The following is a 26,686-nucleotide window of genomic DNA, read 5'->3' on the forward strand; positions in this document are numbered from 1 at the left end:
AAAACTTTTGGCAATAGAGCAACAATGTATCCCTTCTGAAATGTTTAGAAGGTAGTAATGGGAAAATGAACATAATTTGCAGTGAGACATAACATTACTGTACATTACTTTAGGTATAATAATTAGAAATTGATCCTGGCCTATAAATGTAATATACAGATATACCATCAGAGGTAAAGACAGGATAAGAGATCCTGAATAGACCTTATAAGCATAAATTGTATATAACAATATTATGTGGCCAGAGGAGGAGGATCAATTAACCCACTGAACCTTAACAAATGCAAAATTCAATAGCAATATTATTAATAAGTGGAGTATATATCCAGATTTATTACAATAAACATTATATCAGACTGGAATAAGTAGAATATAGGTATTGATTGGAGGAGTCAGGACATCTGTGTCGAGTCCTATACACGACTTTACTTTACCTGTCAAGAATCAATATTGTACATTTACTATTTTCTGTATGATCAACTTGAAGAAAATAATATAATTCTCACTTTCTCATTACCTGTGTGACCTAGAGTCTAACCTTAATATCCTTCTATATACCACGTAGCAATAATAATAAAGATACACAGCAGGGTCAACTTTTAGTTTATTGCACAATCTTTATTACATTCCTTATCACTACTTCTCTATTTTTTAACCTTTATTTTGCTGGCTCTTGTCCTAAAGATAAAAGGACATTTTTAAAGCATAACTAATAAATGGTAAGTTTTTATTATATTAAACATGATAATATTTAAATTAATCAAACTATTACTTTTAATAAAACTAATGCACAGTATGATTTACTGATATTTGAATGTTCTGAAATGTTTTAAATGATATATATTTTCATTTTTATGTTTTTTTATTTACTTATTTATTTTGATGTATGTATATTTACATTTACAATTCAGACTCCGAATACTTACATTAAGTTTGAGGAAAAATAAGCATCCCTGTCTTGTTAGGAGTTTTGCTGGTTTCTTCAGTTAGGGGGTGAAAGGATTGAGAGGGGTAGATAGGAGTTTGTCAATCAAAATTATAAACCTATCATAGCCTAGCAGGAGGCAAGGCCTCTGCTAAGTTCTATAAAAAGCCAGGTTGAAGGAGCCATTTTCCTCTTGGCAGTTTTATTTCAGGACCACCCACCCACCCACCCAACATATGTGGTTTGTATACGTTTTGTTGGTTGGATTGTGCAATTTCTCTGTATTTTTTTTCCCTTCCAACAGGTGGATGTACAGCCTGGCGGGAAGCAGTGCTCCTGGGCAGCCTATTATGGCGTTGAGTGCCTGAGTGGCATTTTCCTCTTGATAGCGCAAGTTAGTCATACTCCTAAGGGGGGGACTAGGTCATCATCTTAGGGAGGGGTCAAGGCTGTGCCAATTAGAGGGGAATGGTACCATTTCAGGCCAGTTTACGCTAGGGCGGGGATCCACCCTCTTTAATTATTTAGGGGTCTAGTTACTAAGCAGTGTTAGGAGACAGAGTGAAAAGTGATAAGTCTGTGATAAGGTGCCAGCCAATCAGCTCCTAACTGCCATCTCACAGGCTGTGTTTGAAAAATGACAGTTGGGAGCTGATTGGCTGGCACCTTATCACAGACTTATCACTTTTCACTCTGTCTCATAACACTGCTTAGTAACTAGACCCCTTAGTCTGATATTCTATCGGGCTGTGGCCCAGGAGCACCACTTTTGCTGCCACCGATTTTTCAATTATAATTGTAATTCGATTTAATAAATTTACGGCTGTGACCTGTTTAAATCCATATAAGCCTCCGAGTGTTTATTTCTAGTTATTTGTTAAGAGTATAGCAAAACGTATTACTAAAATAATGGGTGACTTAATGCATTATTTGCAGTGTAGAGAAATAGAGACATACCTTTCTCTATAGAGACATACCTTTCTCTGCAGCGATATTAGCTATGTTAGTATGGATTTCAACTAAGAAATACTGATTGATCTAATTACACACAGATGTCTCAAAATTGGACCTCTAATTTACAGGATGATGGGATCTCTATTCCCAAAGATCCACTAACTGCACTACTAAGCAAGCTCATCAGACCCATGGACAAGCCTATGGACAAATGACTAACCCATTTTTGCAACACAGCTAAACCGTAATTGTGTTGGAAGAAAAGAAATTGCATCTGCTCTCTATGTCTGCCATGACCAATACTATTTTAGTAATGTTACATCTATAGAGTTAACAACCAGTCTCCCACATGACATGGTCACAGCATTCCATAGAATGTGGGTTTCATGGGGCCACCAAAACCACTGTTCCCTCCTAGGGGCCGTGTGATTATGACTCTGATTACCTTGGTGCATTTTTCTATCTCTGTCTAACTTGGTGACATGCTCCTCCCTTCCCTCCATACTGTATGTCCAGTGTTGCTCTTTCCGTTTCCCCTTTTATTCCATGTTCCCTCCATTCCCCCCTGTCTCCCTGGGTCTTTGTTCTGCTATTAATAACATTATTCTGTCCCAGACCTACTACAGTACCTCCCACCATGACACCATCATTTTTGTCTTCCCCTTTTGAAGATAAAATATAAAAACCCCAGCAGATCTTCTCTAACACTGGTTGTTCAAAGATGCCCTTTGTCTATCCTTTTTTACTCAGTAGTTGTAGCACTGTCAGGTTACATGTAAAAATTCATTGTAGTTTATTCATGGTTGTCGTTCAGTACCTACCTGTCCTTCTACCTAGGACTTATTACCTGGAAAATTTTAGGGAAAGGGAAAAAGTGTCACAGGAGATAAAGAAAAGATTGAGCCTAAGCCAGAGAGAGGAAAATTCAGAGCAAGGTCTATTGGGGAAATAGATCTTCTGAAATTACTCATGAATTGTTAGTGTATTAATATATTGGAGGACTGAGGAGAGTCTAAGTAAGAGGAAAGGACCAGCCTGCCTGTAGGTAGGAGATGATGGGAAATTCATCTTGTAGGACTCTGCTGTATAACATAGAGAGCATACGGGTGATTGGCGTGAGCTGCACTAAGAGAACACGCCACCCTACAGGGGGAGAAGGGAAGGGCAAGAAAAGATACATAAATATACACCACCAATGCCATTACTGCAGCCATCTACTACTGTATCAACTATTCTTAACTGAGCAATGCAAAATCATCTGGTGGTGAGACCTGAGCTCTGATTAATTAGAAAAAAAAATGAATGTAGTTATATCACAAAAATTCGGAGGTTTCCATCATGTCCATGTTTTAGGGAAGAATAATGGAAATGTATTATATCTTATGTCCGTCAGTGACTTTATTCTTTCCTGATATCCTTCTTTGGCTTCTTTTTCTTCACTCTGTATCATCCCATCAATGTATTTTCTGATTAAATTTGGACTTGGATTTAGATTTACAGCTTCCTCGCAGAGACGCTTGGAATGGATGCGCAATTCCTTTATAAGTTCAAACACTCTGAATTTCACGTTAAAATAATTTGAGCCTAATTTTGCGAACACATTCCCCGCCATCATCTCCTCTCCAGTAGCTGATTTATATCGTCGTTTCAGCTCTTCATAGGTTCTTCTCTCTTTTTTAACCACATAATCCCACTTATACTTTTGATTCACATGAACGTTCCAGGAGCATTTACCTAGACATTGTGTACAGTGTCCATTACTCATTGCATCACATTGATCCTTGTTACTGTCATCAGCAATCCAACAGGGATAGTGACAGGTAATTTGGCATTTTTGGCAGTTAGTTACGAAGCTGCCTGTTATCTCTTCCTGTACTGGAACAGTTATGGTTACCTCATACTGAAAATCTACTTTTGCCGCCATACAGTTCATGTTCTCCTGCAGAGCTTCCCGTGTGTTTGTTATTGCAGCCAGTGTCAGTAATCCGGCCTTTATCTGTAGATGTAAGGCCTGCACAGTAACCTCAAGCTGTTTCCGTTCCATGAGGACTTCCTTGGTCAGCGTCAGACTCTTGGTTTCAATTTTATTAAGATTTCTGAAAAATTTTCTCATACTGTGTGTCCAAATGTTCCAGAATATTGCCGATTTCTGATTACTTTGATTGTTGGCAAATAGAGCTGAATTATTAAACTTGAAGTGAACGGGGTCACCATTACTATCTGGTGGGCAGGGGATGTCAGCAGCTTTGATGGCTTCTAGTATTGGGGGTCTCTCACCATCTGAGAAGTTGTCTCTGATATCTTTCCCAAAGATAGAAAACAAAGCATTAAAAGTGTATATCTGGGCGTGTGTCAACCGAGCCAAAGATGCCTGAACTACAAAGCACACAGCATCTATCTGATTAATCCCATTGTCTGCTGTAAAGAATGTATGGATGTCCTCTGTGATCTTCTTGTTCTGTGCTACTCCACATGTGTCTCCAAACCCTGGTGTGTCTATCAAGGTGAGGGAATAGGGGATTTTGTACCCACTTTCATGGTTCATCTTGTAAGCTGTAACTACAGAGGTTTGGCTGTGAACTTCAGATTTATCTGTAACCTTGTATGCAAGTTGGAACCTAAAGTCATCATTCCAGTCCACACCCAAGATGTAGTTGGCCATTTCATTGATCAAGGTTGTTTTCCCTGTTCCTGTAGCTCCTACTAATAGAATCACTTTAGTAGGTTTCTGTAGGTTTTCTTTTCCAAAGCAGTACTTATAATATCCAGATTCACAACAATCTGTTTTCAATCGATATGTGGAAAGTTTTCCTTCTTCCTGTCCCTTTAGTAGCATCATATTTTCTTTGAGAAGTTGATGTTTTAAATTAGAGGATTTCTCAGTTGTTGTCATAACTACAATCTCATCAGTGGGAGCACTGACCCCAGAGTTACCACATATGGCCGACACTCGTATTTTGTAGGATGTCATTGGATTCAGCCCATCAATAATACAAGTTTCTACCTTTTTTCCTGATCTATATTCCAGCCAGACCCCTTCTTGATTTTCAGCCTTTGGCTTGTATTCAACTTTATACTCAGTTACTATGGCTCCATCTCCTATTACAGTTGGTTCCTTGAAATGTAATATAACATAGGATGGTTCAGCAGTGACTTGTATGCCTTCAGGTGGGCTAGTGGGAAGGGTTCTCTCAAAATCTGTAACATCACTGACTACACTGAGTCCTGGTTTACACACTGCAGAGTATCTGAGCTGATACTTAGTATTAGCTTTTAGTTCGGTAATGGTTGTCTTTTCATTGATATCCTTTATCATAAAAGGTGTCCAGTTCTTCTCTTTAGTAGATCTATGTTCTATGCTGTATCCCTCTATGAACTTTTTCCCAAACTCTGCAGGACTGAGGATGAGATCCATACTATTATGGGTCCTACCACTGATAATGAGAGGATTAGGTTTAGTTGGAGGCTCAAACTTTGCACTCATCAAATCCCCACCTTCATACAGGTAAATAGAGGTTCCAGGATTACTCTGGTCTGGGACAGATGAGATAGTGAATTGGGTCACATCACTGGATGCATTGGCTTTAGCAAATTCCTGAAACGCTTTCACACATTCCCTGGCCCTCTTAGAGACATCTTTCCCTTTGAACCATGGTGAAATGTTTTTATTTTCATAGTCATTATGTGCAGATGTTTGCAGCCAATTACACAAATCAGAAAGATATGTGTCCTCTTGATTTAATGATGTGAAATTATAACTCACAACATATTCAATCTTAGGGTCATTTATTAGTTTGTTTATTTTAGTCTCCGATGGTAATACTTTGATATTGGGCAGCATTGAGATATACGAGCTCACAAAATCCATCTCCTCTTCTTTTCTTTTCAAAAGCTGTAGAATATGGTGGCTTTCAAAAGGAGATTGATTTACACTAAGTAAAATGTCAGCAAGTGCAGCTTCCTCTGATCCCCCACCACGGATAGAGGGTAAGAGCTGTGCAAGCTGCCTCTGAAATGTGAGTGTAAATTGATCACACTGCTTTCTGAACAGCATGATGTTACTCTTGATGTCTGGAAAGGTCTCTGCAGCTGGATGTCTCATCAGGTCATTACACTGTATGGTAACGTCTATCATTTGCTGTATCACCTTCTGTGTCCTGAAAACAAGATCTGCACTAATTTCTCTTACCAACCGGGCAGATTGAATTCCCAGTTTATTCAGTGGATGCAGCCAGACTATTACAGGTACAGCCTTTTCCCCATTCTCTCCTAATAGTTTTGGGAGGTCGGTATAAATTTTTATAGCATCTTCATATGTGACCGGATTTCTCTCCAGGGTGAAGTCACCATGAAACTTACAGCTGAATTTTTTTACTTCTTCCTTTTCTTTATCATTCATTTTCAGATCTCCCTTTACTTCAGTTACTAGTGAGGGAATTTTCTTAATCATGGCCTGGAGATCTCCTTGTATATCCCGAGTCTTCTCTGATGTAGACACCTCACGATCAAATATAAAGAAGGCCTGAGCACCATACAAAATACCAGTGACCACATGGGTGGCCATCCCTTTGTCAAACACATCATGGTAAGTCATGTTCTGGACATCTAAATGGTCCATGCTCAGATGCTCAAACCTTGTGGTCCTTGAGTACTTTAGAGTGACTCTGGATTGGTTCTTAGATGTCTTAGTGTCATTTAGGTATTTCGCAGATCCACTAACATCTATCAGACCAGAGAGGAAACTGGCTTTTATAGATGCTGGGACATCCAGAGCCGATGATTTATCAGAAACAGTGTCTGAGGCTATAAAGTCAATATATGTATTTGCTTGATGTTTTGATGCCACATTCTTTCCTAATGTCTCACCATTCCACAATGTTATACCTGAATAATAACAAAATATGGACAGTCATCTATGCTATAGCAGATTCCATAACAGTAATATTGCCCCGTTATATCATTTTTAAGCACCGATTACCAGTTAATATTTCTACTTTGATACAATAAATAATATTACTCTCTTAATAAAATAAAACAATAATGTTTGCCCTAATATATTATTAAAATATTATTTCCCTCTTAAGAGAGTTATCAATGTTATTTGCCACCTTATTCATTACATAATAGTTGTTATCATTATAAGTGTATTGCAATTCCTGATCGTCTGATTGGCTTGATAGGTGCAGTAGTTTTGTCACATTTTTTCATGGTTTTGTGGTGGTTTTAGTTAAAACTTTAGAACATCACGCCACCTCCCATATAAAAACCTTTGAATAGTAATGTCAGTGGTTTGGTGACAAATTTACTGGCGATGTAGGTGTTTCACAACTACCGCTTAGTAAATTTCCCCCTAAGAGGTATATTTAATAAGGTAAAAAATAGATAGTAATAACACTTGCGCAATTAACTAGAAGTCTGCAGCAATTATAATAACATGGAAGTAAACATCAATACTTCTGAAATTGTAGAAAAAAATGTAAATTGATGTAATTGCGCTGATGTCTAGAGAGATGATATAAACAATTTTAATAGGATAGAATCCACAAAATGACATAAAATAAAGTGTCACAGTGCATTATTTCATGGATAAAAAAATGTATTAAAGGTATATAAAGTGCAATCCAATGGAGAAGTTGATCCTGAATCATACCATATGGAAAATGATGGTGAATGGAAATATGTCCAGATTGTTAACAATGAAAACAAGCATATAAAGTGCAATTCAATAAAAGGATGGATTCTCCTGAATCATACCATATAAAAAGGGTGGTGTGTGAGAATAAGTAGTCCAGAACGTCCCAATCAGGCCATTCATCAACACAACACCTAGCTTAGCCAAAATGTGACAGGTCCTCAGAAATCCAAAGTACCACAGCACGGCATGGAGCTCGACGCGTTTTGGATTTAGATCCTTTTTCAAGTGCATGCCGCTGTGAGTGCAGATGGTGCTATTTAAGTGAATAAAGCGGAAGGGGATTCCCATGAGTTCCTGTCCGCTTCCCGCCACTTGCGTGTCAACTGGAGTTCCAAAAACCGGAAGTGTGCTTCCACTGATTGTCTGGAACCGGAAGTGGATACCGATGACGTATTTCCGCCGCTTGCGTGTCACTGGAAGTTCAGAGAACCAGAAGTATGCGTTCCACCATAATAGCCCAGAACTGGAAGTAGAGGAGAATGAGGTTTTTCTTAGTATCCCATACATGTGGTTCACCTAGGATTATGCGTTCCAAAGGGCAGGAAATGGGAGCCATCTTCACTTAAATAATTTATATATATGTTTATGACCTTTTTCCACCAAAAAACTAGTGTGGTACTTCGTATTCCCACACAGTCCATCCCTCATAAGGAAAATAGTTCAATTAAATAAATCCAGTGGTACATCTTGGATAAAAAATAAAAAAACAAATGATTAATGACAATATTAAAAAATGGTTAAAACATAAATAAGAACTACTGTAAAAACCATTTTAACTCAAAATCTGAGTTAAGGCCATTTGGAATTAGAATATCCAAAGTGTAAATCCACTCCATCTCTTTTTTAGCTAATTTGGTTTCTATGTCCCTAGATCTACACGTCTCTTTCACCTGTTCAATACCTATATAATTTTTTATAGCAGACTCTGAACTATTATGATATGTTTTAAAGTGTTCCGATAAAGGGTGATTTGAGGAACCTTTTTTAATATTATATATGTGTTCCGACATGCGGGTCTTTAGATTTCTTTTTGTCTTACCTATATAAAGAAACCCGCATGTACACTCTAATAGATATATTACATGTCTGGAATGACAGGTTATGAAGTTATTAATGTTAAATGCTTTATTATTGGCTTCAAAAGTGGTGATCTTTCTAGGGTTATTTTGATGATTAGTGGATCGGCACATCAAACATGACCCACATCTATGAATACCCTTTGTTCTCTGACTTATGGGTTTTTGATCGCATAAGGTGCTTTTTACTAATTTATCTTTTAAGGAGGGTGCTCGTCTATATATAAAAAAATTATATAGGTATTGAACTGGTGAAAGAGACGTGTAGATCTAGGGACATAGGGCCTGATTCAGAGCCACTCGTAAGCGGCCGCTCGTTCGTTCCGACCGATGTTCGCACAACTGCGCATGCGTACGGATTTTAATACGCATGCGCGAACCAGTCAGTGCGGCCGAAAATCGTGTGCTCGCTAAATAGCAAATGCCTGCTATTTTGAGTGACAGAATGAGGCGTTTGTGGGTGGTAACAGGGGAAGGTGCTTGAAAACAGGGAGTGGAGATCCGAACGCAGGCGTGCCAAAAGGTCAAAACGGGCGTTTTAAGGGTGTGCATAATTACTAAAGCAGCGTCATCGACACGTCAGTTGGTTGTTTTATAGTTAGAACTGCTCGCATGATTGTGGTAGGAAAAACCAACCACAAGAATAGCGAGCAGTTCATACGCCATCCGATGTACTCGATTAATCTAATAAATAGCGGACATGACGTATGATGCGAGCGGCCAGGGGGCGATTTTTTTTAAATTACGTTCGCATGTTTTGTTCGCTCGTTCAGACATAGAGGCGTGAACAGACCGCAAAGAGCGAACGGTTAATTTAAATAGCCAGCCCCTTTTTCTGGACGAGCGAGCGCAAATAGCGTCCGGCTCTGAATCAGGCCCATAGAAACCAAATTAGCTAAAAAAGAGATGGAGTGGATTTACACTTAGTATAGTCTAATTCCAAATGGCCTTAACTCAGATTTTGAGTTAAAATGGTTTTTACAGTAGTTCTTGTTTATGTTTTAACCATTTTTTAATATTGTCATTAATCATTTGTTTTTTTATTTTTTATCCAACATGTACCACTGGATTTATTTAATTGACCTATTTTCCTTATGAGGGATGGACTGCGTGGGAATACGAAGTACCACACTAGTTTTTTGGTGGAAAAAGGTCAGAAACATATACTGTATACAGGTTAAGTCTCCCATATCGAAATATTGCGAAATACGGAATATTCCGAAATACGAAATTTATTTGGCATGGCTCAGATAATAATACCTTTGATTTTTGATGGTTCAATGTACACAAACTTTGTCTAAGGCACAAATTATTAAAAATATTGTATAAAATTACCTTTAGGTTGTGTGTATAAGGTATATATGAAACATAAATTAATTTCATTTCTGTACACAAACTTTGTTTGAGCCACAAAATTATTGAAAATGTTGTATAAAATGACCTGCAGGCTGTGTGTATAAGGTGTATATAACACATAAATGCATTCTGTGTGTATATTTGGGTCCTATTCCCAAGATATTTCATTATGGTATGCGATTATTACAAAATACGAAATATTCCGTTATCCAAAATACCCCTGGTCCCAAGCATTTTGGATATGGGAGACTCAACCTGTATAAATTATACAAGTGAAGATGGCTCCCATTTCCTGCCCTTTGGAACGCATAATCCTAGGTGAACCGCATGTTTGGGATACTAAGAAAAACCTCATTCCCCTCTGCTTCCGGTTCTGGGCTATTATGGTGGAACGCATACTTCCGGTTCTCGGAACTTCCGGTGACACGCAAGCGGCGGAAATACGTCATCGGTATCCACTTCCGGTTCCAGACAATCAGTGGAAGCACACTTCCGGTTTTTGGAACTCCAGTTGACATGCAAGTGGCGGTAATCGGCGCAGGAACTCATGGGAATCCACTTCCGCTTTATTCACTTAAATAGCACCATCTGCACTCACAGCGGCATGCACTTGAAAAAGGATCTAAATCCAAAACGCGTCGTGCTCCATGCCGTGCTGTGGTACTTTGGATTTCTGAGGACCTGTCACATTTTGGCTAAGCTAGGTGTTGTGTTGATGAATGGCCTGATTGGGACGTTCTGGACTACTTATTCTCACACACCACCCTTTTTATATGGTATGATTCAGGAGAATCCATCCTTTTATTGAATTGCACTTTATATGCTTGTTTTCATTGTTAACAATCTGGACATATTTCCATTCACCATCATTTTCCATATGGTATGATTCAGGATCAACTTCTCCATTGGATTGCACTTTATATACCTTTAATGTTTACATTTTTTTATCCATGAAATAGTGCACTGTGACACTTTATTTTATGTCATTTTGTGGATTCTATCCTATTAAAATTGTTTATATCATCTCTCTAGACATCAGCGCAATTACATCAATTTACATTTTTTTCTAAAGGTATATTTAATAAACCAAAATGCATAGATGCTCTATTCTTAACATTCTAAGATCGCGTAGTCTACCTTGCAATTTTAAACTTATCCCAAGGATAACTTAATGAATTTAAAGATTGGGGCTATAGAACAAGTTAAATCAACAAAAAGAGGGGGGACTCTCTAAAAAAAGCCTTTTGGATTTTTAAATTAAACATGTTCATGTTCTAAAAGGGCATAATGATACAATTGAACTTAACAATATTTAGTCCAATATTTATTTAGCTGACTTTCTCTACCCATTTCACTTATTTCTGGTTATAGCAGTGGAGGTGGGTGTGTGGCTGTGGAGATGTTTTACATTTGGGGCATTCTAGTTTCCTGGGGGTTCTGGCTGCTAGACACAGTCCACAGTGGATATCTCAGACTACAACTATGGATTCCAGATTCTGGTTATTGAACATCTATATAGGGGCTGAATTTTCCTCATTTGATTTTATTTATTTTATTACATTTTTTTGTTTATTATTAATAATTTAAAGATACTCGCTAATGTCAAATAAAGTACGTTCTTCTAATATTAGGATTATAACTCTTCCTTTTATTATAAGCAAAGAGATCAATAGTTTTGGGTCTCTTCAATAGTTGGGTAGATTATAGTTATATTAATATTTAGAAACATAAGTTCTCCCAATAGTGTAGTTGGTATATAGCCTCTCTATGTACAGGCTATTGCACCTCTTAAACTGTATATTTAACATATAATTAATTTTATTATTGGGCTTTATCTATACCTGGTATTCCTTTGTGAATGGCATATCCTTATTGAATTAATATAACAGACAGTATAATGAAATAGTATTTTGGAATGTATAAATAATACAAATAATTTTATTCTTAATAAGCACAGTTCCTCTTTATGTATACTTTTTTAATTAAGTCTGTTATAAAATTAATGAATTATGTAATGTCTTATAATAGGCAGTTTTAATTTATTCTTTTATTTATAATTGAGAATTATAAATTATTTTCAGATAAAGAAAAATATTTGTTTATATTATTATAACTAGATATCAGCGGACAATATAACAGATTGATCCACTCCTGGTTTTGGAAATAATCTTGCTATTTTAGGTGAAATGAACGGGATATATGACCATGATAAATACGAAATCTTATCTTCTTTTTGGCATTGTGATATTTGCATTCACTCTTTTTTCAATTTTATTGATTTTATTAGGTAGATGGTTTTATTATGTGAACGCATCAAGCCAAACCACCAGTGATGATTGCAGAACAGCAACTATCTCTCCATGCTGATCGGTATAAGGGACCTCTGGACTGAGGGCCCGATTCAGACCCGGTTGCAAGCGATGTGCGCTCGCAACCAGGTCGATGGTAGGCCAGTGTGCATATTCACGATGGAGCCTGCTCCGTCGTGCGCATGCGCAAGACCCAGATAGCGATGGGCACTCAGTCGCTCCTGGTCTCGTACCAAAGGGGGCGTGCTGTCGATGTTGAGTGTCAACACGCCCCCTTTGGTGGGCGGGCCGGGGGCATGGCTGCCCAGACTGAGGCGTTTCCATGGGAACGCCTACCGTCTGGGGCCGGCCCCACTGACATCACAAGTGATGTCAGTGGGAGAGCTTTTGGCTTTGTTTGAGCCGAAAGCTCTCTGGGGCTTGCGGCAACGAGACCCTACTACAAGGGTCTCGTCGCAAGCCCTATGGTCGCAATGGTCTTGACCATCGCGACCATCATCATGGCCGCTCGCTATTGCTGTGGGTGGTCACCCACAGCTATGCGAGCGGCCAGGAGGCCGTTCTGAAAAAACAAATGCCCGACCCTGATTCAGAGCAAGCGCTCTGTCAGAGCGTCCGGCTCTGAATCAGGCCCTGAATACAGTGGGTGCAAATATAACTCCAGCATTCCCTTCCTCATCCACGGCCCTCCAGTGCAGCAGAGAGCAGTGCAGCATGGCGTGAACTCAGGCAGAAATCACAGTCACATCCTCAATCACAATTGCTCCCTTGGTATTGAAAAAACACTATCCATTCACTTGTGCAACTCTATTATGTTATAGAAAGCACCATTCCATTAACATCATAGAAACAGACCACTGTAGATTAGAAGCTATTCTAATTATATTAATTTCTTTGTGCTTTTATAGAATCAACATTCACCTTACATCATAGAGTAGACAGCCGGCCACTTTCATTTTGTGGGTTTGTGAGGAATGTGGAGAAGGAGAAAGATACAGTCATTGCTAATTGAGGTGGGTTTTCCTTAATGTTGCCTTGTTTCTTGTTCTGTAAACTGGGGCTGATTCAGCATTGCATGCAAGTGCGCAGGACCCATTCTGCGAGTGTGCAGGATGGGTCCTGCGTAACTGCACGCAGTCCGTTTGATTTCCCGGAAAAAGGGGCATGGTCACTCCATTTTCTGGGAGTGGCAAGGCCAGGGACTGCGATGACCAAAGAAGTTACCGGCCTTACAAGCCGGCCAGCCTAAATAAGCTAACTACCAGTCGCGATGGTGATCCCAGCCCATGACCTCGGTCGCAGTGCTGGGGTCGCAAATGGGGTGTCATACACTTCCTGCTGCATTTGCATATTTACAATGATGGAATTGCAAAGCTGCCTGAGTGCAGCTTTGCAATTCCGTTCCAACCAGAATCAGTCCTAGGGGTAAATTTACTAAGAATCGAGTTTGGGTGAGTTTGCAAAATCATGCCGGTTTAGCCTTTTTTTCAAACTCACAAATTTACTAAGACCAAACAGGTGTGAGTTTGGAAGTGAGTTTTCTCTTCTCACTGCTAAAACTCATATGAGTTTGCAAACTCGACTAAACTCACCATCGGCCAAACTAGGTACATAGTACTTTACATGGAAAAGATGCAACTCGCAAATTTACTAAGAATCGAGTTTACAATCTGGGGCGAGTTTGTATAAAAGTGTTTTTTTATTATAAAAAATTATGTAGGTTCCCCCCCCCCCCAAAGCCTAACCAGCCCCGGACTTGCCAGTAAGTCCTGGTTCCTAATATTACGGGGAACAAAATGATTAGGGTTCTACCGTAGCTTAGGAACCAGCACCTGGCTGCAGGGCCAGTCCTGGTTTTAATTATAGAAGGAAATAATTGCATAGGGGTCCCCCTATATTTAAAACTAGCACCGGACCCGAAACGGTCGGCTGCAATGCCACAGCCCGGAGACCCTTTCACCGGGGCCAAAGCATTATTAGCCCAAGCCTGTCAGGCCAAGCTGGGGATCCGATGGAGATGGGGACCCCTCCAAGAAGGGGTCCCCCCCTGAAATGCCAGGCTTGGTCTGAAGTCAGGGACTCTTCCCTGCACCCCTGGGGTAATAAAGTGAGAAATATAAGTAAACTATTGTATTTTACAGTGGGACTACAGGTGCCAGCATGCCTGCCCTTTGGCACTTGTGGAACTACAAGTGCCAGCAGACGGTCAGCACCCGTACCCCCACTGTAAAATAAATAGTTAAATAAAGACAAAACACACACATCATGCCTACATGCCTAGTAAAACTTAATTTAATACACCTACCCATTCACACATACCTGCTACAGCTGTGTTTGTCCCCTTCTCCAGTAGAATCCGTGTGATTGGCCCTGCAAAAAAGAATCTATACTCACCTAGATCCTTGCGCTGCTCTCCGTAGCATGCAGGGTCTTGGTAAAACAAATAAATGAGGTACCCGAACCAGACCGGACAGTTGTAAGTATATGCTGTTGCATATACTTACACCTCGCGAAATGACAGATGACCCAAGTCAGCTGTAATTTTGCACGGGGCACGAGCCAATTAGCGGCTGCTTTACATGTAAAGTGGCCGCTCATTGGCTACTCCCACGTGGGTCCCATCCAATGAGCGGCCACTACATGTAAAGTGCCCGCTATTTGGCTCGGGCCCTGTGCTAAATTACAGCTGACTTCGGTCATCTGTCATTTCGTGAGGTGTAAGTATATGCAACATCAAGTATGTGTGAATGGGTAGGTGTATGAAATAAAGTTTTACTAGGCACGGTGTGTGTGTTTTGTCTTTATTTAACTATTTATTTTACAGTGGGGGTATGGGTGCTGGCCATCTGCTGGCACTTGTAGTTCCATAAGTGCCAAAAGGCAGGCATGCTGGCACCTGTAGTCCCACTGTAAAATACAATAGTTTACTTATATTTCTCACTTTGTTACCCCCGTGCCCAATGCTGCAGAGTTACGGGGAAGAGCCAAGCCTGAGGTTTCGGGGGGGGGACCCCTTCTTGGGAGGGTCCCCATCTCCCCTGAGATCCCCAGATTGCCTGACCAGCTTGAGCTGATAATGCTTTGGCCATGGAGCCCCTGGCAAAAGGGTCTCCTGGCTGTGGCATTACAGCCCGGCCATTTTGGGTCCGGTGCTGGTTTTAAGTTTAGGGGGACCCCTACGCAATTATTTTCCCCCTATAATTAAAACCAGGACTGGCCCTGCAGCCAGGTGCTGGTTCCTAAATTACGGTGGAACCCTACTCATTTTGTTCACCGTAATTTTAGGAACCAGGACTGGCTGGCAAGTCCAGGGCTGGTTAGGCTTTTTTTGGGGGGACGCCCTATATCATTTAAAAAAAACAACATTTAACCCGTTTTTTACAAGTAGACCACACAAGCAGCCTTCACATATTTCACTGATATGTGCAGGCTGCTTGTTCTGGTGAGTTTTGCAGAGAGAAAACACTGCAGTCTCGGGTAAGTAATCTCATCTAAACTTGCAATTTTGGGGAAAAAACTCGATCTGCTTCACCATCAGAAAACTAACTAGTAAATTTACCCCTATTGTGTATTTGAGGTATTTTCCTTTTTTTTTCTTGTAGTCCTGTGTAGCGTTTTTCTTATGTTTTTTTTTATGTTGATGTTTCTGTTTTATATTTCTTTTTTTTAATAACATTTTACTGACTAGATGAAAGACAATATACATTGGAACCTACATAGAGGTCCATAATAACAACAACAAAATAACCAGAACAAATGCAATACTATAACAAAAAATAAAATATAACATCTCATATAAGATATTTTTCGTTGTTTTATATTTTACTTTGTTTGCATATTTTATTTAGACCAGTCATGAGGTGAGATACAGCATGATCCTTGCCTGTTAACTCTTACCTGTTAAAATAAATTAATTTACCTGCTGCTTCAGCAAATCACCCCGATCTGAGCATAGTGGGGTATTTTTTGTCAGGTTTGACAGGGATTTACAGTCATTTTCAAAACCACTGCTTAATAAATCTGCAGTTTCTGTTCTATTCTTTCCATGGCCTAATACATAAATGGTGCTTTTATATTCAATTCTATGCTATTTTATTTTAAAGTGTGCTTTCTCAGTGGTTTTGTGGCGGTTTTGACCTTAGTAAATTGGCAGATTCCAAAAGAGCCGCAAAACTGCCAAGATTTAGAAGCCGTGGTCAGGGACATATCCAGGGGCGGATTGGGGACAAAAAGTGGCCCTGGAAAAATTTCTGGAAGTGGCCTCACGTGGGCGGCACCAAATGAACTGTAGGCGGAGCCAACAGCAAAGTAGGCGGGATTAGTATATTACTATACCGTGAACACTGCAATCATTTCCCCAGAGAGGATGTTCACCCCAGTAGCCTCAGCAGTGCACTGACTCTCCACCAGTCAACCATTATTAGACAATCTTCCGGGATGCAGTAGTCCTGGAACCGAGAGGCAGCATTATAGTATCCCAATTAGGCATTTTCTTATTATAGAGCACGTTCTGGGGGACCTGCTCAGTTTCCAGTGATAAGTCCCTTACCGCCATGCTATTGCGCTTAAGTGCAATCACTGCCTGTAATGTTCTCTCTCTAGTGATACCTGCCCAGTGCCCACACTACACACTTTAGCCGGCCGCCTGTGTCATGAGCCGTCCGGCCCCACAGCACACACTACAGCCACACACTCGGCTGCCGTCATAATAGTGATAGAAGAGTATTTATGAAAAAAAAGTCACTTGACAGGCGGCCCTATAGGCGTATCGGCCCACCGGGTATCTACCCGGTGAATCTAATGGCCAATCCGCCCCTGGACATATCTACGCCTTGGCCTGGATAAAACTTGCCTGGGGCACTGGCTGAGGAAGGGGGCTCCACATAAAGGGATGGATCCAGTGGGGAGTAAATAAGGTGATCACCCATCATAGCACACAGCTCCCAGCAGGTGCTGATGTAGGAACTGTGAGTCGGAGCTCTGCATTATTCTCACCCCCAGCAGTGAAAGATAGCCCCGGGGATGAGAGATGGGAGGAGAAATCTCTCCTGGCCAATCACAGCCATCCTCTCTCCTCTTCCTCCTTTCTCCCTTCCTTCCTTCCACGGCTTTATCCCACCTCCTGCAAAGCACCTGAGCCAGGGAAAGGTGGTCAGAGGCAGAGGATTAGCAGAGGGAGCAGCTCCCTTATAGACACACACATGCACTGGCTGCTTGGTCCGGGTGGATATGGGGCGCAATGGAGCTCATTCAGACCCACTCGCCAGTTGCGTTCGCTCACTCCCTGCGTATGCAAATCCAGCGCACGCCCTGCAAGGCAAGCGATCGCTCATCAAGGCATTAGCATGCCCGCTATGTCTTGGCGTGCATCACTTTGTGTATGAGGACGCCCACCAGCAAATCATAAGACACCCATTTGCGCATGTCATCTCCAGGAAGTGCTTTAAACTATTGGTACATCGAGCACCATCAGATGCGATCACAGTGCTTATGGTTGACTATACCCTGCCGCAAGCCCTGCGATCACTTCAGAGTGAAATTCCACCAAGTGACGTGTACTATGACGCTGCCTTTTAATTATGCGCGCCTCTGAAATGGCATTGAAGTACATAAGCACGCCTGCGTTCGCACCTTCACTCCCCCGTTACTAGTGGCCTGCCCCTGTTACCACCCACAAATGGCCTCTCCTGTCATTCACTCTGCTGGGCTGTCTATGCGCAGTGAGCGAATGTATCCCAGTCTCTCACACTCTTCACGCACGCGCATTGCGATGCATACGCATGCACAGAAGAGTGACTATCAGCCAGCAATGAGCGTTCGCATCAAAGCGATTGGGTCTGAATCAGCCCAATGTGCGATCTGTGTTGGCATCTGGGTGATATGAAGATTCATCGTGGGCAAGTGCGCTGCTCCAGCATTGTAGTAAAAGAAACGGCCATGACTGCGCTGTTGCACATCTGACTTAGCCAGGCTGGGGATGGGAAGCATAGCATGATGCTGCCTGCTGCTGGCCCTGTGCTTACAGGAACTTGGATCCATTTATAAAGTTTGCAGGATGGCATCACTAGTATGTTATTTGCAGGTTGGCACTACTGGAATGTTATTTGCAGAATGGCATTATCCTGCTAGCAGTGCTGTGCGTATTGTAGGAGGATGGGTGGGATGCATCAAGCATCATATTTTAGATGTGATGCATCCCACCAATGATGGCACACATACTGGCATCTAGTAACACCATATGCAGGGCTGCCACAATGCAGTAAGCTTTGCAGGAGGGTGTCGGGCTGGAGAGGTGCCTTTTCTGCCCTGCTAGCCCTGCTCTCAAACTGTATGATGGGCATCCCCTGGGTTTCCCCTCCCCTGCTCTGTGCATCCTGGCAACAACAGCCTCCTCTCCTCCTATTCTTAGCGGAGCTTAGACTTCTTATATACCACTTTATATCATACACAAGTAGGACTAGGTACTCATTATATTTTTTCATTTATTATAGTGTCTATATGGTAAATACCATTCACTGAATCTTTAAGGTCAAATGCGCAGACAGTTAGTGTGAACATTACATCATTTGCAATTAGAATATGCAAATTGTTTTACCTATAATCCATTCTGATTGTCAGTGATTGCAAATGATGTAAGTGTGCAAGTGACGGTAGCTGGGAGCTATGGGGAGAGGCCAGCAGGAGAGTAACTACAGGCACAGCCACATCTTCCTGCACACACAGAAGATGGCATGGTGGCCACAGCCCTGTCTCCCTCCCACTGCTGAGCTGGCAACCGGCAGGGGTTGTGCTAGCACCGGGGGATTGCTCAGGGGTCTACTTAGTCATCCTGCGACATGATTACTTGTTTTTTCATATTAAATTCATCTCTATTTTACGATTTTGTTTTTAATATGTGCTAGGGGGAAATATGGGGTGAGGGGGGACACCGGTCTCTTACTTTGCCAGGGGCACTCAGACCCCTAGTTACACCCCTGCTCATGCTTAGTTAATTTAGCTCCTGGTCACTTGGAAGCAATAATACATTTATAAAGAAGGCAATTACTATGTACTGAATTACAATGTACTGAATAAGGAGGCAGATTGATAATTATCTTATGAGGCAAACACTATTTTATTAATATAGTAATGCAAAAGTAATTAATTATAATAAGAGGACACTATTATTTAGTAATTACATTATAGGGGTAATATTAATTAATTTTGTATTTGGTGTTTAAAAATGTTTTTAATGACTGGTGAAGCCTTTCTTACTTTATGGCTATATAAATGCTTCCTCTGTCATTAAAACAGTTTTTGGACATTGTCGGTTGTTTACAAAACCCCAGAAAAGTTGCTGAATAGTAGATACAGTGGTGTCTTGCTTCAATGTGCAAGCGATGTAGAGGGGGGTTCTAAACCCCAGTAAAGCCAACACTTAGTAAATTTACCCTTAAGTATCTTATATGGGATTTTGACATTCCCAATAAAAATTGTCTATGTGGGTAAAAATAGTCCTCGTGAAACAGACTGAGAAACACAAAACATGAAACAGAGTATGACAGGAAAGTCTACCACCATTGTGCAGCAGGAGGAGACTGAAGCCACATGTCTATTGAGTCATGTCAGTCCAGGTCCAGGAACCATTTAATGTCAGCACTAATGTTGTGCTTGGACAAAGGTCAAAGAAAAATCTTGGAGGAAAAGACATTTGGCCATGGCCTATGCCAAAGACAAGTGCCTTCTAGATGTTTTTTTTTAATGAGGCAGCCAATTAAATAATGATAAGAGAGCGGGCTAAAGTGCAGACTCCATTTTTGATCCTCCTGGGAGGCCTCATTCCCTGTACCAAGATGACTGCTTAAATTACTAATGAGCATGTGCAGGGCCATTTTGTCTTTACTGTGAGAGAGTGACACAGTGGGAGATGGACGTCTCCCACTTAGGTCTGAGAAACCCAGAGTATTATCCTGCAAAAACCGCTGTTTCAGCATCCTGCACAGCTACCCGCAAGCTATATACACTCACCGGCTAGTGATCTGTATCACACCCTGCTCCATCATAGCATCAATGTACATCACTTATCATTCTATTGACCATCCTACTGGTTAAAGAACTAAGCTGTCTGTAGTGATAAGGCATCCACTGGTATGTACATAACTCTGCCATACCTCACCTGTACACATGCACACGCATTTCCCACAGGTTATGGGCCCAGGCACACAAGAGTAATGCATACAGGCCCCAAGCTACTAAGCAACAGAGCACACAGGCACCATATTAGGCACATGCAAGACACAGACTGATACAGGACACAGAGTAAGGACAGCACAGAGTATTTCCAGTGCAATATGTCAGTATAGAGACTGATTAGTGTACAGAAGCTGCATAAATATGGCTGCAAGAAACATACACACAGGAACTTCACCCATGAAAGGGTTTATCAAGTTAAAGGGAGCAGAGAATGATACATCCTGAGAGTTTGCTATGGAAATGCAATTGAAATGTGAAAGATTGTGGAAGGTCACTATTGACCCAGATGTAGATGCAAGCCCAGATGACATAGAGAAAGCCACGGGTACATGTACTTTATTATAAATGGGAAGATGTCAGAAAGTGACATGTGGGGAACATTGCAGACAGCATACCAAGATAGAGGTCTCATGAGGAGAATTAAGATGTGCATTGTTCAACACAAATTTATGTGAATGCAGTAGTATGAGTGACTACACTTGTGTCAGTTTCTCAGAATTTAACATCAGTTGAAGTGCAAGTAGATCATGAAGAGACTGCTACAGCAATGTTACAGAATTTAGCACCTGAGTTTGACTTCCTGGTTGTGGCATTGGAGGGAAACACACCAAAGTTAACCACAGACACAGTCAGAGCAAAGTTGCTGCAGTTATAAGAACACTTATATGAATTAAGTGGTGAGACTACTGTATTACACACAAAAAGTAAAAAATTTAGAAAGTCTAAATTCAAGTGTTATAATTGTTACAAGATAGGTCACAAGGCATTTGAGTGCAAGCAAAAGAACATGAATCTTATCCAAAGCAAGAAACGCAATGGCAAAGATGAGTTAGCCCTGAGTGTTACAGATAACTGCAGAAAAGATTATTAGTTTATTGATTCAGGCCCAACAAGGCATTTCAGCTGCAATGCGGAATAGTTCACCACAATAACCAAATGTGACCCTATTCCAATCAAAGGGATTGGCAATCAAGGGCTTACAGCTACAAAAGTTGGAACAATTAAAGCCCAATTTAAAGTTGGGACAATAACTAAAGTCACAGAAATCCAAGATATGCTTTATGTACAGGAATTGGGAACAGAGACCCTGATTCAGAGCCGGACGCTCTGACAGAGCGCTCCCTCTGAATCAGGGCCGTCCTTTTTGTTTTTCAGAGTGGCCACCTGGCCGCTCGCAAAGCTGTGGGTGACCACCCACAGCTATAGCGAGCGGCCAGAAAGATGGTCACGATGGTCAAGACCATCATGACCATCGGGCTTGCAACGAGACCCTTGTGGTAGGGTCTCATTGCCGCAAGCCCCAGAGTGCTTTTGGCTCTAACAGAGCTGAAAGCACTCCCACTGACATCACTTGTGATGTCAGTGGGGCCAGCCCCAGATGGTAGGCATTCCCATGGGAATGCCTCCGTCTGAGCAGCCATGCCCCCAGACCACCCACCAAAGGGGGCGTGCTATCACTCAACATCGACAGCATGCCCCCTTTGGTACGAGACCCGGAGCGACGGATTGCCCGTCACTATACGGGTCTCGCGCATGCACACGACGGAGCAGGCTCCATCCTGCGCATGCACACTGGGCCACCATCGACCCGCTTGCAAGCACATAGCGCTCGCGAGTGGGTCTGAATCAGGCCCACAGCTTAAAGCCATCAGTGTCTTTGAACAGAAAGGTCATAGAGTTCTCTTTGCTAAAGGAAAGTTCTTTGTGCTAAACAGAAGAGGGATAATAATAATAGCTACAGGCACAATATGTCAGCTATTGTAAATCCTAGATATACAACCCTGTTACATGATGTCACAGTCAGTGGAATTCTGGCATAGAAGATTTGGTCACCTAGGATACAACAGTGTTCAGAAAATTCAGAACAGGATAGTCACAGGAATGTCAGTGACTAAAAGAGAGAAACCCATAAGTGAGAGCTGCATAGCAGGAAAACAAAGTCATCAACCATTTTCCACGTGCTCACTGCACTCCTCTTGGCCTTATACAGAGGCACACACACTATCACACCTGTTACTTTAGCAACAGATGTTAGAGCAGATGCAGGAGCATTTTCCTGTGAGTCAGGCCCCTGTTTGGTGTGTGTCACTTCAATAATTTACCTGTTCATTTATCTGTGGCATTGTTCTAGAAGAGCACAAACACACACAATACTTCACATGTGACAGATGCATAATTTCTTAAATCAATGGATCTGCCTGTTGTGTTTAGCTCCTGGCCTCTAGGTAATCAACAGGTTACATTGACAAACAATGGCCACTAAGCCTGCCTTGCATTCAAGCACTGGGCTGATTGTAGATAAGAAAGATTTTGGTGAACAGTATAAACTTTACTCACTTTAAAAGGTGATGCCACAACTTAAAACTTCCATATGGTTGTTTAAGATTAGGAGCAGTTTAAAATAGTTGATTCAAAAGCTGAAATACTGCTTCAGCCTCCTGTGGCCAAAGTTTGGGACTTTATTATTTCCTTGTCAGGGCTGGGATGGGAGCAATCACAGTAGAAACATTTCTAATGAATCTCTGATAATAATTGCATAATCACAGAAAATGTTGTATGGCCTTTACATGTGGTCATTCAGTAATTTGACAATTTGTTAGGATCCATACAAAGCCCAAAACCAGAAATAATGCAGCCTATAAAGTAGAGATGAACAGTTCGGTTTTGGCTCAGATCTGCCCGCCAATTTTGGATCACATAATGTGGCAAAACATCATGTTTAGTGGACATCTTGACACAGATGTCCATGAAAGATGACAGTTTGCCTCATTCTGAGATCCAAACTTGGCAGGCAGAGCTGAGCCAAAACCAAACTGTTCATCTCTACTAGAAAGGGATCAAATGCACATTTCTCCAACTTACAATACAAATGATTAGCAAAAACAATTGAAGCTCATGTCCATCCAAAATGGAAGTATGCAGTAGTGTCCATGGTAGACAAGGGATAACCAGATTAATGGCAGTAGGTATAGATGAAATTCCCTTTTGTACCAGAATCTGTGAAAATTCTCAAAGATGTGATCAGGGCCGCCATCAGGGGGGGACTGCCGGGCCTCCAGTCCCAGGCCCGGACAGAGAGGGGGCCCGGGGGGCAGTTGTGGACACAGGCGACAGGTACACTTAGGGAGAAGGAGAACCGGGTGCAGCGCGGCAGTGTCATTAGAAATATGGAGCCGGCCGCGAGACACTCACAGCTCGCGGAACGGCAGCCAATCAGGAGCGGCTGTCGTTCCATGAGCCAATCACAACTCACGGAACGGAAGCCAATCAGGAGCGGCTGTCGTTCCATGAGCCAATCACAGCTCGCAGAATGGCAGCCAATCAGAAGTGGCTGCCGTTCCTTGAGCCAATCACAGCCGGCTCCATATATCAAATGTCGTTGCCATGCCCTGCTGCGTCCAGTGCTCCTTTTCCCTGCCAGCCCAGTATTTGTTGTCTGTGTATGCCCCGCTGCTGCCACCTGGGAACCCTATCAGAAAACGCTGGAGCCTGTGCTCATTTGTAAGAAAAAACAGGTACACTGACTCCTGTAGCCCAGCCAGCCTTTCCTACTGTGCCCATCAAGCCCAGCCAGCCAGCCAGCCTTCTCCTGCCTGCCTGCACCCCCTCCCCCAATCCAGCCAGTCTTCTCTGCGCCCTGCCCCGGTCCAGCCAGTCTTCTGTGCACCCTAGTCCAGCCAGCCTGTTTGCCCTACCCCAGTCCAGCCAGCCATCCCTGCGCCATGCCCTTAGTTCAGCCAGCCTGTCTTCCCTGCCCTACCCCAGTCCAGCCAGCAAGTCTTTCCTGCCCTACCCCAGTCCAACCTGTCTTCCTGCCCTACCCTTCCCTAGTCCAGCCTGTCTTCACTGCGCCACCCCCCGTCCAGCCAGCCTAGCTTCCCTGCCCCAGTCCAGCCTGCCTGTCTTCCCTGCTCTGTTCCAGTCCAGCCTATCTTCCCTGCTCTGTTCCAGCCAGCCTTCTCTGTGCCATCCCTAGTCCAGCCAACTTGCCTACCCTGCCCCTCACCCAGTGTAGCCTTCTCTAACAACTGCCCCCACATCCCAAACATTGAGAATTTTTAAACTGGTTTATGCCCCAATTGATGCTCCACCCACATTATCCATGTCCCCGACCACCTCTGCCGCATACCTCCGGGCGGAGGGGCCCTACCTAATTTATCAGTACCGGGACCCACAATTTCTGATGGCAGCCCTGGGTGTGATACCCTCTGGAAGATGTAAATTGCCTGTGAAAAGGATTCCTGTAACTTAGTTTGAGAGGAGTGAAAAGCTGAACCTAACAAACCCTCCCCTTGATCTGTTCAGCCTTCCTGTTTCCTGAACATTTGGGGCAGGAAGCCAGAAGATGTATGGACTACATAAAGTCCAACAGGATGAAACGCATTGGTGTTTAGATTACCCCTGACGTCACTATTCTAGTGAGCGCGAATTCCTCTCCACGAGAATGGCAGATTTCCACCAGGCAGAAGAGTGCAGAAAGATGCTGCTCAGGTGAGCCACTGATATTACAAGCGGCAGGCGGAATTGTCATACAGAGGATCGTACTGCAGCCGCCTGGACACAGCCAGCCCCCGCACGGAGATCTTACACAGGGAAAGGTAGGGTGAGTTCATCCCACTTACCCTGGTATTCAGCGCCCACGTCTCAATAGGGAAACCTTTTCAGGACACTCTTAAGCTGGGTACACACTGACAGATATATCTGTCCAATCTGTCTGGTGGGAAGGAAAATCTGGTAATGTATGGGAATGCAAATACCAATAGAAACTTGCTCCAAAACACTGGAAGACGGACCAGATTTTCCTTTCCACCAGACAGATTGGACAGATATATCTATCAGTGTGTACCCAGCTTAACACTGACTTAGTGCCAGAGTGGGGTTTACATAGGGTTTGAATTTTAGGTCAAGCACCTAGTCACTGGTACAATGACTGCATTTCTAAAATGCAGAAGCGAGCCATGTGTCTGCTCCTATGGGAGAGAGGAGTTGCCAGCAGGTCTGAACCGAGGGCCTGCTTGTCTACAGGACTCTAGTATAGGAGAGCAGACCTGAACACTCAGCCAGCAAGGGTTGCTGGAAGCACGTACCACCGCAACCGGATCTGATAAGTGGACCCAGGACTTTTGTGGTGTGTGATACACAAATAGCAGCCCTCATATAAACCTATGGGGGCTGTTTGGAAATCCACAAATGCCAGCTTACTCTGGCACCAGGGCCAGCAGGGACCTGTAGTTTGGAAAATAATGAGATGAGGGATGCAGGAAATAAGAGAAATCCAAGAGGATAATATAAGCCGTCTGTATAACTATTTGTTTGTTACCATATATCGCCACAATAAGCCCAACCATTTGGGGTAAATTTACTAAGTTTCAGATTTGCAATTTGAGCGTGATTGTGGAACAGACATGTACATGTAAAATGTCTGAGCAGAACTGAAGCACATGGTACATAGAGGTCACCTATTTGATTTCTCTAACCTCTAAATTGGCAAGACATTGATATTTACTTTGCATTTTTTTCAACCCAACCCTAATTAAATTAGAGTTCTTGATCTTTATACAAAGCAAGGACCAAATAGCCATGATTTGCCAGATATTTCCCAATCTACTTAACCCATTCTCTAGAAAATCAGGATTGATTCTTGTCCAGAAAGTATAAAATAAAAATATGGATTTACCTGGGATGAGCTTATCATCATGACAATCATACAGCATCCCAAGGGAGAACGGGCGCCCAGACCCGGCATTTCTATGGGCTTTGTGTCCTCTGACCGCCCAGATCCTGAAATCCATCGTGTCAATCCCCTGATTAGTTCCATTAGCTACAGTATACACCTATAATGTAAAGTCACAATCATCAGGTGCACACTGACATAAAACCAGTTATCTGGAATTACATACTGCAATATGGATGTGTAGACTGAGTGGGATTGGTGTGAGGGCTGGGTGGGATGCGGGGATGGCATAGGATTGGTGGACTTGGTTACTTAGTGTATAAAGCTGCTCAGTCTTGCAGATGTATAGTCTGAGCAAATGGCAGCAATGTAAAAATAAATAAAAAATTATGTGGGGTCCCTTCCTAAAAGCACAACCAGTACAAGGCTTATCTGAGCCAGTCCTGGTAGTGAAAATATGGGATA

At 42.2% G+C, this 26,686-nt stretch overlaps 1 protein-coding gene across 1 annotated transcript; it reads right to left on the reverse strand.

Annotated features, from left to right (window-relative positions):
* Positions 1-3,215: 3,215 nt before the first annotated feature.
* LOC148508007 (uncharacterized) lies at positions 3,216-26,339 on the reverse strand. The gene is made up of 2 exons (XM_088445062.1): positions 26,225-26,339; positions 3,216-6,763 (listed from the first exon to the last, which is right to left on the reverse strand). The coding sequence occupies exons 1-2, from the start codon at positions 26,337-26,339 to the stop codon at positions 3,216-3,218; spliced, it is 3,663 nt and encodes a 1,220-aa protein (XP_088301188.1).
* Between the last annotated feature and the right edge of the window lie 347 nt (positions 26,340-26,686).

Source organism: Taudactylus pleione, unplaced genomic scaffold (assembly GCF_031769625.1).
Source record: "Taudactylus pleione unplaced genomic scaffold, aTauple2 ptg000377l, whole genome shotgun sequence".
NCBI classification, from domain to species: domain Eukaryota; kingdom Metazoa; phylum Chordata; class Amphibia; order Anura; family Myobatrachidae; genus Taudactylus; species Taudactylus pleione.

Excerpts from the sequence above, each read along its gene's own strand:
- LOC148508007 (XM_088445062.1), bottom strand. The coding sequence starts at position 26,339 with ATGGATTTCAGGATCTGGGCGGTCAGAGGACACAAAGCCCATAGAAAT. Across the intron at positions 6,764-26,224 it reads TGATGATAAGCTCATCCCAG|GTATAACATTGTGGAATGGT; the intron begins GTAAATCCATAT and ends GTTATTATTCAG.